Source organism: Mastacembelus armatus, chromosome 2 (assembly GCF_900324485.2).
Source record: "Mastacembelus armatus chromosome 2, fMasArm1.2, whole genome shotgun sequence".
Taxonomy (NCBI): domain Eukaryota; kingdom Metazoa; phylum Chordata; class Actinopteri; order Synbranchiformes; family Mastacembelidae; genus Mastacembelus; species Mastacembelus armatus.
Window position 1 is genome coordinate 6,913,427 of NC_046634.1, and position 13,011 is coordinate 6,926,437.

Here is a 13,011-nt window from a genome sequence, read left to right on the forward strand (position 1 = left end):
TCAGCAGTGAAGGCATCATAATCTTAATTTAAATCAAACAGTTATGGATACACGATATTTGATTTGATTGCACAAAATGGTCACATTAATATTACATTCTCTTTTTCCCAACACAGGAGAAGTAACAGTGAAGCTGGCCAGTCATATGGTCAGTAAGTGAGTCAATAGTGGAGCTGATGGTCATGAAACCATTACTGTTGTTACAGTATTCAAGTCATGGATGTGCAACAACACAAAGCCACTGTAGTAATGGACGGTGAGTGCCTTACACATAACATTCAAACCCGGATCTCAAACAAATCCATATTAGGTTCCAACCCCTGGCAGAAATTCTGGAGAAGTTTAGTTTGGTGAGAGAGAATTGGTGTTGCGATTGGCCCTTTGGAGGATTTTAGCCCTTTTCCCACTGGTGTCTTAGAGGAAGATTTGTGATACAGTACTGTATTTGTATTATTACTGTCAACAAATCCAATGAAAACACCAAAATCTAAGTCCCTCTGTACTTTCCAACCTTCAAGATGTAAATCTTTAAAAGTGCGGCATGGCCTTATGAAACTTACTCAGAATTATAAATCTCTTTGAGGGACTTAGAGGGGATTGTAGATGTTATCAAAAGTTAATCAGTAGCAAAGAACAAATTTGTTGGGGACTACTATCAGTAGCGGATCAATGTACATTTGGTGTTTCAGTGAGTTTTTACAGCAGTGTCCAGGTTTGTGATAATGTCACCTGTCACCCAGTGCGACACTGAGACGGTTCGACTTTTAACTTCTGTGTCCCCCATTTCCATATCAAGGTGAGGGTTGATAATACACAGCTCACATCCGCCACATCATGTCTGGTAGAATTAAAAGCACCAACATTTACGGGTAAATCAAACAAAAGATTACAACTCGCTATTTCACTTTTAGAATTCACACCAGGCAAGCTTACTATTTAAGTTGTCTTTGGTCTTCCAGCTGACATTCACTTTATGCTATAAAGCATTTTTGTGAGAAAAGTTGGCCTCTGTTTAGCATAGGTGCTACTTTTGGTACTTTTGTAATGAATTCCATATTTACACATATCAAATATGACACACCTGAGTGAAAACAAGTAGGGTAGGATGGTCTGTGCTGTAGCTTCTTGGTTGTGATAGATCAGTTTTGGTCAGAGCATAGAAAAGGACATTTTGACTGTCTGCACTCGTCGCTGTGTGTTCCCTTTTATTAGCCTCTGTCAGCTCCTCAGGGGTGAAACCAGTTAAAGATATTTGCCAGTGGCCTTCTAATGTCACTTCACTTAGAGCTGATTGTGTCCAGTGTGTCCTGGCTCTTTAAGACACACGAATAGCTGCATACTCTGAACACTCCTCCTGTGGCCTCTGTGGGCGAGCTGTGGCACCTGCTGGCAGCTGATGGTTGAGTGCAGCATACACAATAGAACTGTCCTCTTCCGTCACTGCATTCCTCTGTCTCTGTCTGTCCTCGGTTGTCTTTGCATAAACATACTTGTTATCTCTTGGTGATGTCAACTCATGGGGTTGCGAGGGCGGAGTTTTCCTCTGGGTTGATCTCCGAGATGGTGGGCCAGAGGGACTTCCTCTTTGCGGAGGTGGGCGGCTGGCATGTTCAACCATAGGGATTGCTGCGTACTACAAATACAAACATACGTGCAAATATTTTACATTTAAAAGATTGAAGGAAAAAATGTGATGAGGTGAAAAGCAATTTGAAATCTGTCCTCATCTCACCTGATTTTCAGGCTCCTTCTTTGATTTCCCTGCACGATGGACATTTTGGTAAAATTAGTTACTGTTACAGACCCATTAAAATGTTCTGCATGACAGAAATAGAGAATTCCCTCTTGATTAATAAAAACATCTGAACCCCTCACCTTTACACCCTCGCATTGTTATGATAGATATGACTATAACAATGATGACGAACACCACAATCCCAGCACCAGAGTACACATACAGCCAGAGGTTTTCTGAGGGTTTGGGAGTAAAACTTGTGGTACCTGCAAAAAATCGGTAGTTTCACTGAGCATGAATGTGTATTGATGCATGTAAACTTATGTAGTACAGGTTACTCTTTTGGGAAAAACAACAAAGAAAGAATTCATAAGGTCCAGCCATGCAAACCATATGTAATACCAATTCTGCTGCAAAATAATCCATTTTCCTTACTTATTTCATTCTTCATTGTGGTATTGTCAGGATCACCAATCGCTGTAAAACAGAGCCACTGTCTTAATAGAAGCTAAAATACAACACTCTATGTGCTAATTTATTACTCAGCAGCAGGCTGAGGTTCTTGGGTCAGTTTAGATGAATATAAATGTATTAAATTACAGAAAAGTCACACTCACCATTTACAGAGACGTTGATGTTATGACTCACTTGTCTCTCAGTTCGACATTGATACACACCTGAGTCACTTCTGTGTATTTTTTGGAAGATTAAAAGTGATTGTCCCCCTAAATGCCCTAAATCTTCCCACTCTACTTTAATGTGACTGCTGCTGTTGAGACTGACAAGGATGTCAGTTTTTTCCATTTTATACCAGGAGACTGTTGGTGGTGAACTGTTGCAGAAAGCAACTGGGCAGGTAACTGTTAGGTCCTGTCCATGGAAAACGTTATATACCGTGTGGCGATGCACTCTAATTTCAACCTCACAGTTTGACTCTTCACCTGCAGCAGTAAAATGACAACAGAGAATTAGAAATAACCAAGCAACTAATTTTATCAATTAGTATTTTAGAAATCAGTCTCTAGGAGCTACACTATAATGAATTTGATCACAGAAAAAGTTGAACCTCACTTTAATTTCAACCTCACATTCTGCAGAAAAACAGTGAGAAAAAATGTATGAGAATTACAATTGAGAAAATTATTTCATCCTTGTTTGTTCAAACAGCTAAATTTGATTTAATGACTGCTAATGATAGCAATATATATACATATATATACATATATTTAATTTTAGCAGCTTTATTGATTAAACTGTAAAAGAAAGTTATGAAAGTCACAAAAAACCACTACAAAATCATTACAAAAATACAAGACAAAAACATGAGTAAACACAATACATGACTTACACCATGAAACCATAAACACTAACATTAAAAATATCATTTTGTGATGAGTGAAATACATTTTGCATGAGATCCAGGGGAAAAGGGAACTAAGTAAAACCCTCCTAAAGTAAATAGTTTCAAAGGAACCTAAAAATCACCTCAGTTTCACCTTATACAGCCTATTGATTATTACCATTAAAGTCATTAAATTCTAAATCCTTCATGTCAGTTTAACACTATGTTACCAGTGTACCAGTGTACACCAGATATTCCACTGATTAGTGTCTGAAAATGTTGAGGGAATAACAGTTGTGTTCTCAGGATGAGTTTTTAAATGAGTTAACCAGGCAAATGTGTGAAAAATGATATAAATCCCTGTATGAGTACTTACTTTTCTGTTTAGTTTAGAAACTGTGATTAATATTGATCAAATTTTAAGATATGTGGTTTGGATGGTGACTTGTGTATGTAGATGAAATGTGTGTGATATGATCAAAAGATCCAGAACAGCCACTAAATGACATTGTTGTGTGGCTGTCTTTCACACACAGTTATCCTTTAGTTTAAAAATAAGTAATAACACTAATATGTGTAATCTGAAATAATAAATTTCATTTGGAAAATTATGAAAATTACCTTAACGGTTCATACACACAAGGCGCATGAAGTAGGTGGACTGCTGATAAAACTAGCGTATTCTTGAAATTAATGTTTTGTGCATCGCTTCAACATATTTCTTCCTCTTTTAAGTTTGAAATAAGACCTTGAGTTTCCATCAGCTCCGACACACTGAAAAATATCCTCCTGTTGTGGAAGAACTAAACTGAAAGTTGCATTTTTAGCATCTAAAACACACGTTATGATTATTTTACTTTTAACTGTTTAACAAACATTCATAATGAAATGTACATACTTTTAATTTCAAATGGTACCACTAATGTTATATGCTTGACTTAGACTCACAATCAGACTACTTCAATAATTGATGTCCATTAAAACTTTAACGCCAAACTGATCCAGGGGTTGAGTTGGGGAAGGAACTGAACACCAGTGCCGTCCTTTTAAAAATAAGCTGCCAGTGTGTTGGATCTGTATCCACTGTGAACTTTAAATTCTGTGAAGTTCATGACCTTTACAGAAACCGGGTCTCCACCCCTTACGAGAGCAGCTGGATTATTTTCCAGGCAAAATAAAATAACCTGAGTTTTGAGTCTGGATAGGGAGGAAAAGTAACACTACACAAATACTGAGACAGCAAAAATTATTACTTACCTTCAGAATTTAAGGTGAGAATCAGCCCCATCAACATGGACACATGCAGAACGGTCCAGCAGTGGTTAGGCCTCATGGTGAAAAGACTCAGAAAACCTCTTGTCATCTTCCAGTCACAGCCAATCCAAATAGGAAATGTTCCTCCAAGCACATCATTATTTAGTTAAGAAAATGGAGAAGAACAGAGATCAGAGCTGCTTAACTATGTACAGCTTCCTCTTTCTGCTGTCTGCTTTCTCCCTTCCTACCTCTGCCTCTTTCCCCCCCAGTCAGGGTGGTGAATGTATTGGAGGTGAGTGTACGTCAGTGGGTGGTCTTACTTCTGCAAATCTTGCAGGTCCAATGCAGTAAAACATCTCAAAACAGGGGGTTCCCATGGTTTCAGATGTGTATGCTGCTATGACAGAGCTCTTGCAGAGATCTCATGATTTACTACAGTCTTCCTCCCTCACATGTTTTTTTTCATTTCCGAGTTTTGTTTCAGTCTGTACACCTTAACATCTTCTTCATTACTTCTTGACAGCGTCTGTGGTTCACCCTCTTCAAGCTGACTTCCTCTCTCTCTCCCTTCTTTTATGCTGTCGCAGCTTGTGCCGCCTGCAAACTTGTGCGGCCTTGTGCACAGCTGTGTGGTTTTAGTGAAGGATGTACACTGCACTGTAAAGGAGAGAGGGACGCCATGGCCTCTTCAACTTTAATGCCCACTCTGTTGATGTGTGTGTGTGTGTGTGTGTGTGTGTGTGTGGGTGGTTGCTCTAAGGTGACACTATCAGCCTGTACACTGCTGATATCCCAATTAGTCAGCCTCATGTAGGTTTTGAAGTACCATCACACCAAGTTTGCACATCAAATTCAGCTCCTCACAAATCATTTTGTTTATGAATATAATTTCTTATTGCAGCTCTTTAGAGCTTCATAAAGTCTAAAAAATAACCCCGATCATGTCAGTGTTAAATAGATATGATTGAGCTGCATAATGTGAAAACTAGGATCCAGTGTTTTTAAAACTTGACCTATATTTTAGAGGGACTGATTTTTCAATTTCTATTAGAAAAATCTGATGTCAGTTATCCAACTGTATGGAAGTACACTGCTGTACAGCTGCTCCTTTAAACTTTGGGAAAAAGTCACTGATTGGAAGATACTATGAAGATACTATGTGATAGCTAAAATGCTGCATTAGTACACAAGTAAAACTACACAATTTTATTATTTTTTCGGTGTATCTGCCAGATAATTGTAGTGGGGTGACAGATATATTTTTCAATAAAATGCTGTAGACAGATTCCCCCCACCCCCCAAAACGGAAATACTGTGTACATCTCAAAGGGAAAATCAATATGTAAAATTACAACTAGAAACTGGTTAATTATAGTGGCATTTGGGTTTATGTGACATAAAATGTTGTTCTAGGTAAAGTACCCAAATCTGGAAAAATACTCTAATAAACATGCACCATTCAAATTTTCACCAAACTAAAAATATATGAGCATGAGTTAAATTCAGGCCCACTTCAGCATCCAACCGGAAACTATAACCGACTCATTATGAAACCTATGTCACCTATGTCATCTTAAGTATACATTATGCAGTATAAGCTTGTTCTATATTTTGCCCCGTAAAACCTTATTCTGTAAAACCGACCTATCAGATAATTGTAGTGGAAAGCACATTACTGCACCAGAATTAATTATTATCTGACTGTAAACTGTTTCAAAACTGTAACAAAGTATCCAGTCAGAATCAGCAATTTACAGTCTACTCAAACTATCAAAAGTAAAATTAGCTCAAAAGGGTGTTGTAGTATTATATAATGTATATTTTTAATGTTTGGTGTATTACTGATGCATTAATATACTTTATATTTTACAAGTTTAATCTATGGTATAATAATGGATCTTATCTTTTGAGTAGCCTAATAGTCTAAGTAGTACAACTACTCAAATTTGTGCTTGTACAGATGTTGTGTACATCTCAGGGGGAATAGTAAATCTCTTTAATTGTGAAGACATTTTTATAGTACTTTAGTAATAAAACAAGTATGTTTCATTTAGAAATGAAAAGTACCGATATGTTATCTGGAACAACAGCGCAGACACGTGTTGACCAGCGTCACTGCGGCTCAGCGTGTTCCTTTACGTGATGACGTAGATTTGTACGTATTCAACGGGCCGAAAATGGCGGAATACCTGGCATCCATTTTCGGCACAGAAAAAGACAAGTAAGTTTTATTCAGTATATGTTGTAATTGTCGCCGTAACTATGAGTTTAATGCAAGTTTGTTGGAAGCGGTGGTTTTCCATTACCACTGGGACTCCGTGTGTAGCAGCAGCTCTGCTAAATGTCATGCTGAAGCTCACATTAGCAGCAGGAAGCTAACGCTCCGCTAACGCATTGAATGAAACACATGAGCTAAAGCTAGCTAGCAGCTGTTGTATGATCGTGGTTTACGCCAAAATAATTTATATTACCAAATATTCCCCAGTTTGCTGGTGCACACATCACCCTCAGGAGTATATATTTTAGCTTATTTTAACAGTCGGTTAAAATTAATTTCAGTTAGTTGCAAATATAGTTAACATGCCGTTAGCTTCCGTTTTGTTTTGTTTCATCGGTGTAGAAAGACGTCCCACATGTTAAGGAATAATAAACTGCAACATAGCGACGTATTGTATGTTTATTCTATTAATCGGACGATTATTTGGATTAATGTTGTGGCTGTGGGTGCCGTTTGTACAAGGGGCCTCTCCAGAAGCGCTTTACTTTGTGATAATGATCAATATATTCCCACGCCGTGTTAGTTAAAGTGTAAACTTTGAGTATCATGACACCTTTTTTATTTTTTCCAGAGTCAATTGTTCTTTCTATTTTAAAATTGGAGCGTGCAGACATGGAGACCGTTGCTCGAGATTGCACAACAAACCAACCTTCAGCCAGGTGAGGATCCCATCGGTTTTTCGCAGTTTTATATTCTACCACAATTTCCAAGACTTGATGTAATCCTTTCTTCATGCTTCAGAACTGTTTCAGAGGGTGAACATGACTGTGAACCTGTCTGATCATATATCTTGTTTTTCCCTTTCTTTGCAGACCATCTTGATTCAGAACATCTACCGCAATCCCCAGAACAGTGCACAGACGGCCGACGCTTCCCGCTGTAAGTTGGATATTTGTCAGCAACCTCCGTTTCTGTTTCCTAAAAGTGACGCTCAGATTTGAGGTACTGCTTCAGCTCTGTTAGCTGGAGATGTGGTAATAAGTATCCCAGACTGAATATTGAGTCACTCACTGGTTATAATTTAATACCAGTAAAACACCTGCTATCTGGTGCTTCTACTATCTGTGATTCAGCCTTGTGTAGCTGAGCTGGCATGATTGAACACATTGTGTTGTCAACAAGTATCTGAGCAGTGATACTAGAACACAAACAGTACTCAGACTTGTGATTATTGTGAAATACCATCTGTTGTAAGTGTGTACTGTCAATACAGTAAATATGTTGGTCCAGTCTAGCAGAGCTGAAGCAGAACCTCTCATACAGGTAGGTGTGTAAAGTACAGAACTAGAATTGACTGAATTTAAAGGATTCATTCACTCAGACAGGAGGGACTAGTGTTATTTCAGGATGACATAGGACTCTTGATCTGGGCTGAAGTCCATTATCTGGACACTTACTGGACATGTGGCTTTTCCAGTGTTAATTAGACTTTTGTATGTATGATACTGCTTGAAGTCATTTGTGTTTATTCAGCACCAGATTATCTTAAACAACTCGAGAGCCTAATAAAACAGGCTGCATGACTAGCATATTGTTCTGTTTTATAAGGTTGCATTGAACAGAACAGAAAAGTCAAAGTATAATTTTGAAGGAGATTCACTGTTTTGTATTACGCATTTATTCATAAAAACAAGATATAAGTGGGTGTCTTAATCTTTTCAATCTTGTAGAAATATTTATGCATTCTGCATCATTATGTGGTTGTTGTTTGTGTTTCCTCTCAAATGAAACCTTCAATCTGAGAGCACAGTGTGACCAAGCACAACTACAGACTACTAAAGAAGTGAATATTCCCGTAACCTAATAAATTAGAAATCTTGAGTGATGTACAATAATCTGAAATGGTAAAGGTTGTAAGCAGTGCTCTTCACTTCCAGCAACTGAATGTCCATTTCTGAGATCCTTGTAAATGCAGCTTTCAACTTTCAAGATATAATACCCAAAGGCTGCAATTTATTGACACACAAATATCTAATCACTAATTTTTTTTCCTCCCCAGCTCTTTATTTTGGTTGGATTTATATCACAGAAGTTTACGTTTTGTATTTCAGACCATTTCCCTCTTGAACATTTACCTTCATAACCTTCAAATCTCTGCCCAGTCTGCTGATGTTCACTGTAAGTTCTCCCTTCATCTGCAGGACCCTCCAGCACTGACTGACTTAATTATTATATCACACTTCCCCACATAAATAAATTTGGCTTATTATAGGAATATGTCCTGAAGAGTTGTCTAGCACTCCACATCATATCCTGGAGTTAGAATAAATGGCCTCATGCTGTTCTGTATGTTTTCCTGGCCTAACTTAAGCCACCTCAGTCAGTGTGGTGCAGTAATGTGCTTTCAGATTTTCGTTTTGTTGATGTGAAGCAAATCTAGCTTAAACTTTATTTTCTCTTACGCTTAAAAGTTTCACATTTAGTACACAAATTTTGCCTCTGATTCACTGAAGCAGGTTTCTACCACTGCTGTCCCCCACCTAGCAAATTCTAATAAAAAAGGGGCTGTGAACTGCCATGAACAGACTGACTATGTACCCCTCTGCTTCACAAATAGTTTTATTATTCAAAGGTAAAATGTTGTGAAGTGTCATTTTAAAGTAGAACTTCACCAAACCAGGACTAAGACTAAGAGGGGTCAGCTGTAGTTTTTACTTTGCTTCTGTGTAATAGGTTGATCTACCATGAGAGACAGAAAGCTGTTTTTGTAGCTTTCATTAATACACTGATTCTGACTCTTTTGATCTATGGTAACATTTACAGTAACTACTAAAGCAAGAAGCATCATGCTATGTTTCTAGTTAATGTTGTCTCTTAAAAGGTCCATTTGTGGGCTTTTTGCCCAGCACCCATCTAGCTTTGCTTTGACTGTAGTTTTAACATTTTTTAGGTGCAGTCAGCGATGTGGAAATGCAGGAGCACTATGATGAGTTCTTTGAGGTGAGTGACGTTTTGTACTTGCTTCTCATCTGTGGTCACTGTGGTATTTACCTTTGTAATAACAGTTTGCTGCCAAAGGATGCAACAGTTTTTTTAAAAATTGAAATTAAATATTACAAATATACAAGAATATATAGCAAAGAAGTAATAAATATGTATACACTGAAAAACTAAAGCTTGGACTGCATGCAAGTTTTTAATTGAATTAACAGCTTCACAAGCAGAGAAATAGATATGTGAACACTATAAAATAATATTTAAACATTTGTTAGCTACTAGTATATTTATATATGTTTAACATTCTAACACTGATCAGTGCCATGAAAAATCACTCCTACTCCTAAGACACTCAGCATTTCTGGCTTGGGGCATCTTGGTTTTGAGAAATTTTAGTTGCACTTGCGCTGGCTGACCAGTGAGTATGTAAAGACACACTAGCATCCATTGTAGTAAGTGATACAACTACACAATCTTGAACCCATGCATATACAAGAAAACAGCTTTTAAATGGCTGTCCCCTGTAGTGACTGCTATGGATGAAAGGCTTAAGAGCCCATATTTACACAGCAGCTCTAACTGGGCTTCCTCATGGAAAATACGTGGGTTAAATTAGTATTTGATAGGGGGGGGGGGAAAGAAAAATAGACGCTTTCCACTTTCCCTACTTTGACCTTGCTTATTGGCCCTGAGTAAATGATTAGGTAATCTGCTGACTGAAAATGTGGAACTTTACATGTTTGTGTTGGAAGAAATGATTGAGGTTTGGCAACATCTCAGGTGATTTTAAAGTGGAAGGCATGAGAACTAGGCAGATTTTTAATAAAACAACTAAGGTTTAAACATAACTATTACTAATAACTAATCGAGCACAGAATAAAACTCCCACTTTGGCATCAGAAAATGGCGTAGCAGTGGAAACTGACCGAGAGAAATACTTCCACATTAACAGCACTAATCACTAATATATGTTGTAGCAGAGTGAACCTGTTGCACAGATGCATTATTTTCTGTTTCCTGTGGTGCCCAGTGTACACTGCTAGAAATGACTTCCTCTGGGTTTAACCTCAGGGAGTTGGTTGGTGAGGCTAACCAGTTTCCTTGTTAATGGAACGACAGGAAAGGTTAATGTTTTCCTCTCCTCTTTTTAAACTAAGGAGGTGTTCACAGAGATGGAAGAGAAGTACGGAGAGGTAGAGGAGATGAACGTGTGTGATAACTTGGGTGACCACCTTGTTGGCAACGTCTATGTTAAGGTTGGTAATGGATCGGAATGGATTTACAAATGAGATTATATGAACAGGTGAAATCAAACACTGAATCAAAAAATACAAGCAGAAACATTAAGTCAAATGTAGAGTCACCCCAATATATAGTTATTAGTCATCTGATGATATCTGTTGTTTGTAGTTTCGTCGTGAGGAGGACGCAGAAAAAGCAGTGATGGACCTAAACAACCGCTGGTTCAACGGCCAGCCCATCCACGCTGAACTCTCCCCAGTTACTGACTTCAGGGAAGCTTGCTGCCGCCAGTATGAAATGGGGTGAGCAACACCTGGTCAACTGTAGCAGCACTAAAAGCTGCCTGTTAACAAAGCTGCAAAATGGCAGTTTTAACTAGGTGTAAATGTATAATTGCACACTTTTATTATTTTTTGCACAAAAAAATGGATAGCAAATGAAGCAATATTACATTTAACAGTTAAAGCACTAAGATGTCAAAAATAATTCGTCACATCATTAAGTTCTGAAAATTTTTCACACTGGGATAAATGAGAGGTATACTGGGGCCCAAGGAGCCCCAGCATGTAAATCGGGACATGCTAGCAACTGGATCAAGCTTCACCGTGAACTGTGATCAGCTTGTCCATCAACAAGGCACTGATACCAGCTGCACAGGCCCTGTGTGGATGATCATATTTTAATGCAGAGATAAACTTTGTCCTTGCCCAGTGGGAGGAAACATCTGCTGCTTTGAGTGCTCTGTGATTTTGTGTTGGATCAGGAGTTGTTTACTCCGCCAGTGACATGATAACTGCGGAGGGAGATCCTATCAGATGTGCTGCTTAGTGTCCTAATGTGCTCCTTGTGTGTGAGCCAGCTATTCTAATAGACACTGCCCAGCAAAGGCCAGCATATTTTAACCCTTTATGTGCTGTTACTCTGCAGAGAGTGCACCCGAGGTGGCTTCTGTAACTTCATGCACCTGAAACCCATATCGCGGGAACTTCGAAGGGAATTGTATGGCCGCCGTAGGAAAAGGTATAGAGATCCTTGAAATGAAATACTAATGTTTGAGCAAAAGTTAGATTTTGTAAACCAAACATTACTTTCCTCTCACCAGGCACCGTTCTCGTTCCCGTTCCAGGGAGCGACGTTCTCGCTCCAGGGATCGACGACGGGACCGCGAGAGGCGGAGGTCGAGGGACCGAGAGCGCTCTGGAAGATTCTGAAGGAAGCCAAGAGTTACCTGACATCCTTCCAGACCCCTCCCTCATGACTCTGGCAGTAATGACAGTTATTTTCCTTTTTTTGTGAATTGTTGGACATGTTTTATTTTTGTTTTTTGTTTTTTTCTTTTTCTTTGTCTTTTTTCTTTCTTTTTTTTTTAAGATGAGCTTGTGTTGCTTTCTCAATAAAACAGATTTGTAACTCCGCACTGGCACCACTTGCTTAAAGGAACATCAGTTGATTTTGTATGTTTTGCATCTTTGACAAAGTTGCATTATATGATAATGATTATTGGTTGGTAAGCCTAATGTATGCAGTGTTCAGCACAAGGATGGAACGATATGAAACACATGTGGTTACTTGAGTTTAGAAGTTTTGAACTTGCACTGAAAATATACAGCATTTTTAGTTTTTGATGGCATTAATGTGTAAAGTAGGCTCTTATGTTGTTGTTTCAGTGTAGGTGTTTATCTACTTGTTCCTGTTCCTTGAAATGTTTTATTGACCTTTAAGCTACTTCATCCACTCTACTGCTAATCAAAGATAGGTGCCAAGTATTTTACGGATGGTTGGTAACCGAACATAAAGCTCCCTTTTGGGCCAGCTTCAGCTGTTTATTGCTGTTAACTGAGGTTTAACTGAGGGAATCTTAATGTAACTCACAATAGATGTATATCGTCAGTTCAATCTGTAGCTGTGACTGATGCAATTTTCCATGAAGCTGAATCAGCCAGTCTTGTGGGTCTTTCCCATATGCCCACTTTCGTTATTGTACACAGCACTGACAGAAGAGTTTGCTTGACTAATTTGTTTGCTTATAATTAACCTGTTACGTAGCCAAAGTTGTGGAAATTTTAACTAAGTTTAGTCAATAGAAGTTTACTAATTAATTTCAGTCATTTTGACATCAAAATTCAGAATTTATTAAGTCAGATAAGCAAACAATGAAAACATTACAGGGCGCCCTCAACCGTAAATATGGCGGTTTCCAAGGACACACAAAGGTGTGTT

At 38.3% G+C, this 13,011-nt stretch overlaps 2 protein-coding genes across 4 annotated transcripts; one reads left to right on the forward strand and one right to left on the reverse strand.

Moving 5' to 3' along the window:
• Window positions 1-7: 7 nt before the first annotated feature.
• On the reverse strand, window positions 8-7,507 carry LOC113127195 (B- and T-lymphocyte attenuator-like). The gene is made up of 6 exons (XM_026301566.2): window positions 4,335-7,507; window positions 2,353-2,676; window positions 2,171-2,212; window positions 1,876-2,001; window positions 1,733-1,761; window positions 8-1,633 (listed from the first exon to the last, which is right to left on the reverse strand). The coding sequence occupies exons 1-6, from the start codon at window positions 4,438-4,440 to the stop codon at window positions 1,316-1,318; spliced, it is 945 nt and encodes a 314-aa protein (XP_026157351.1). The 5' UTR covers window positions 4,441-7,507; the 3' UTR covers window positions 8-1,315.
• LOC113127197 (splicing factor U2AF 35 kDa subunit-like) lies at window positions 6,437-12,212 on the forward strand. 3 transcript variants are annotated; one of them, XM_026301570.2, is made up of 8 exons: window positions 6,437-6,555; window positions 7,184-7,271; window positions 7,425-7,491; window positions 9,503-9,552; window positions 10,707-10,805; window positions 10,960-11,093; window positions 11,719-11,811; window positions 11,894-12,212. In XM_026301570.2, exons 1-8 carry the CDS (start codon window positions 6,512-6,514, stop codon window positions 12,000-12,002), a joined length of 684 nt encoding a protein of 227 aa, XP_026157355.1. In that variant the 5' UTR covers window positions 6,437-6,511; the 3' UTR covers window positions 12,003-12,212. The 3 variants fall into 3 exon arrangements, with proteins under 3 accessions (XP_026157355.1, XP_026157356.1, XP_026157357.1); XM_026301571.2 differs by having other exon boundaries at window positions 11,918-12,212; XM_026301572.2 differs by lacking the exons at window positions 6,437-6,555; window positions 7,184-7,271; window positions 7,425-7,491 and adding exons at window positions 7,664-8,395; window positions 8,664-8,730.
• The last annotated feature ends 799 nt before the right edge of the window (window positions 12,213-13,011 follow it).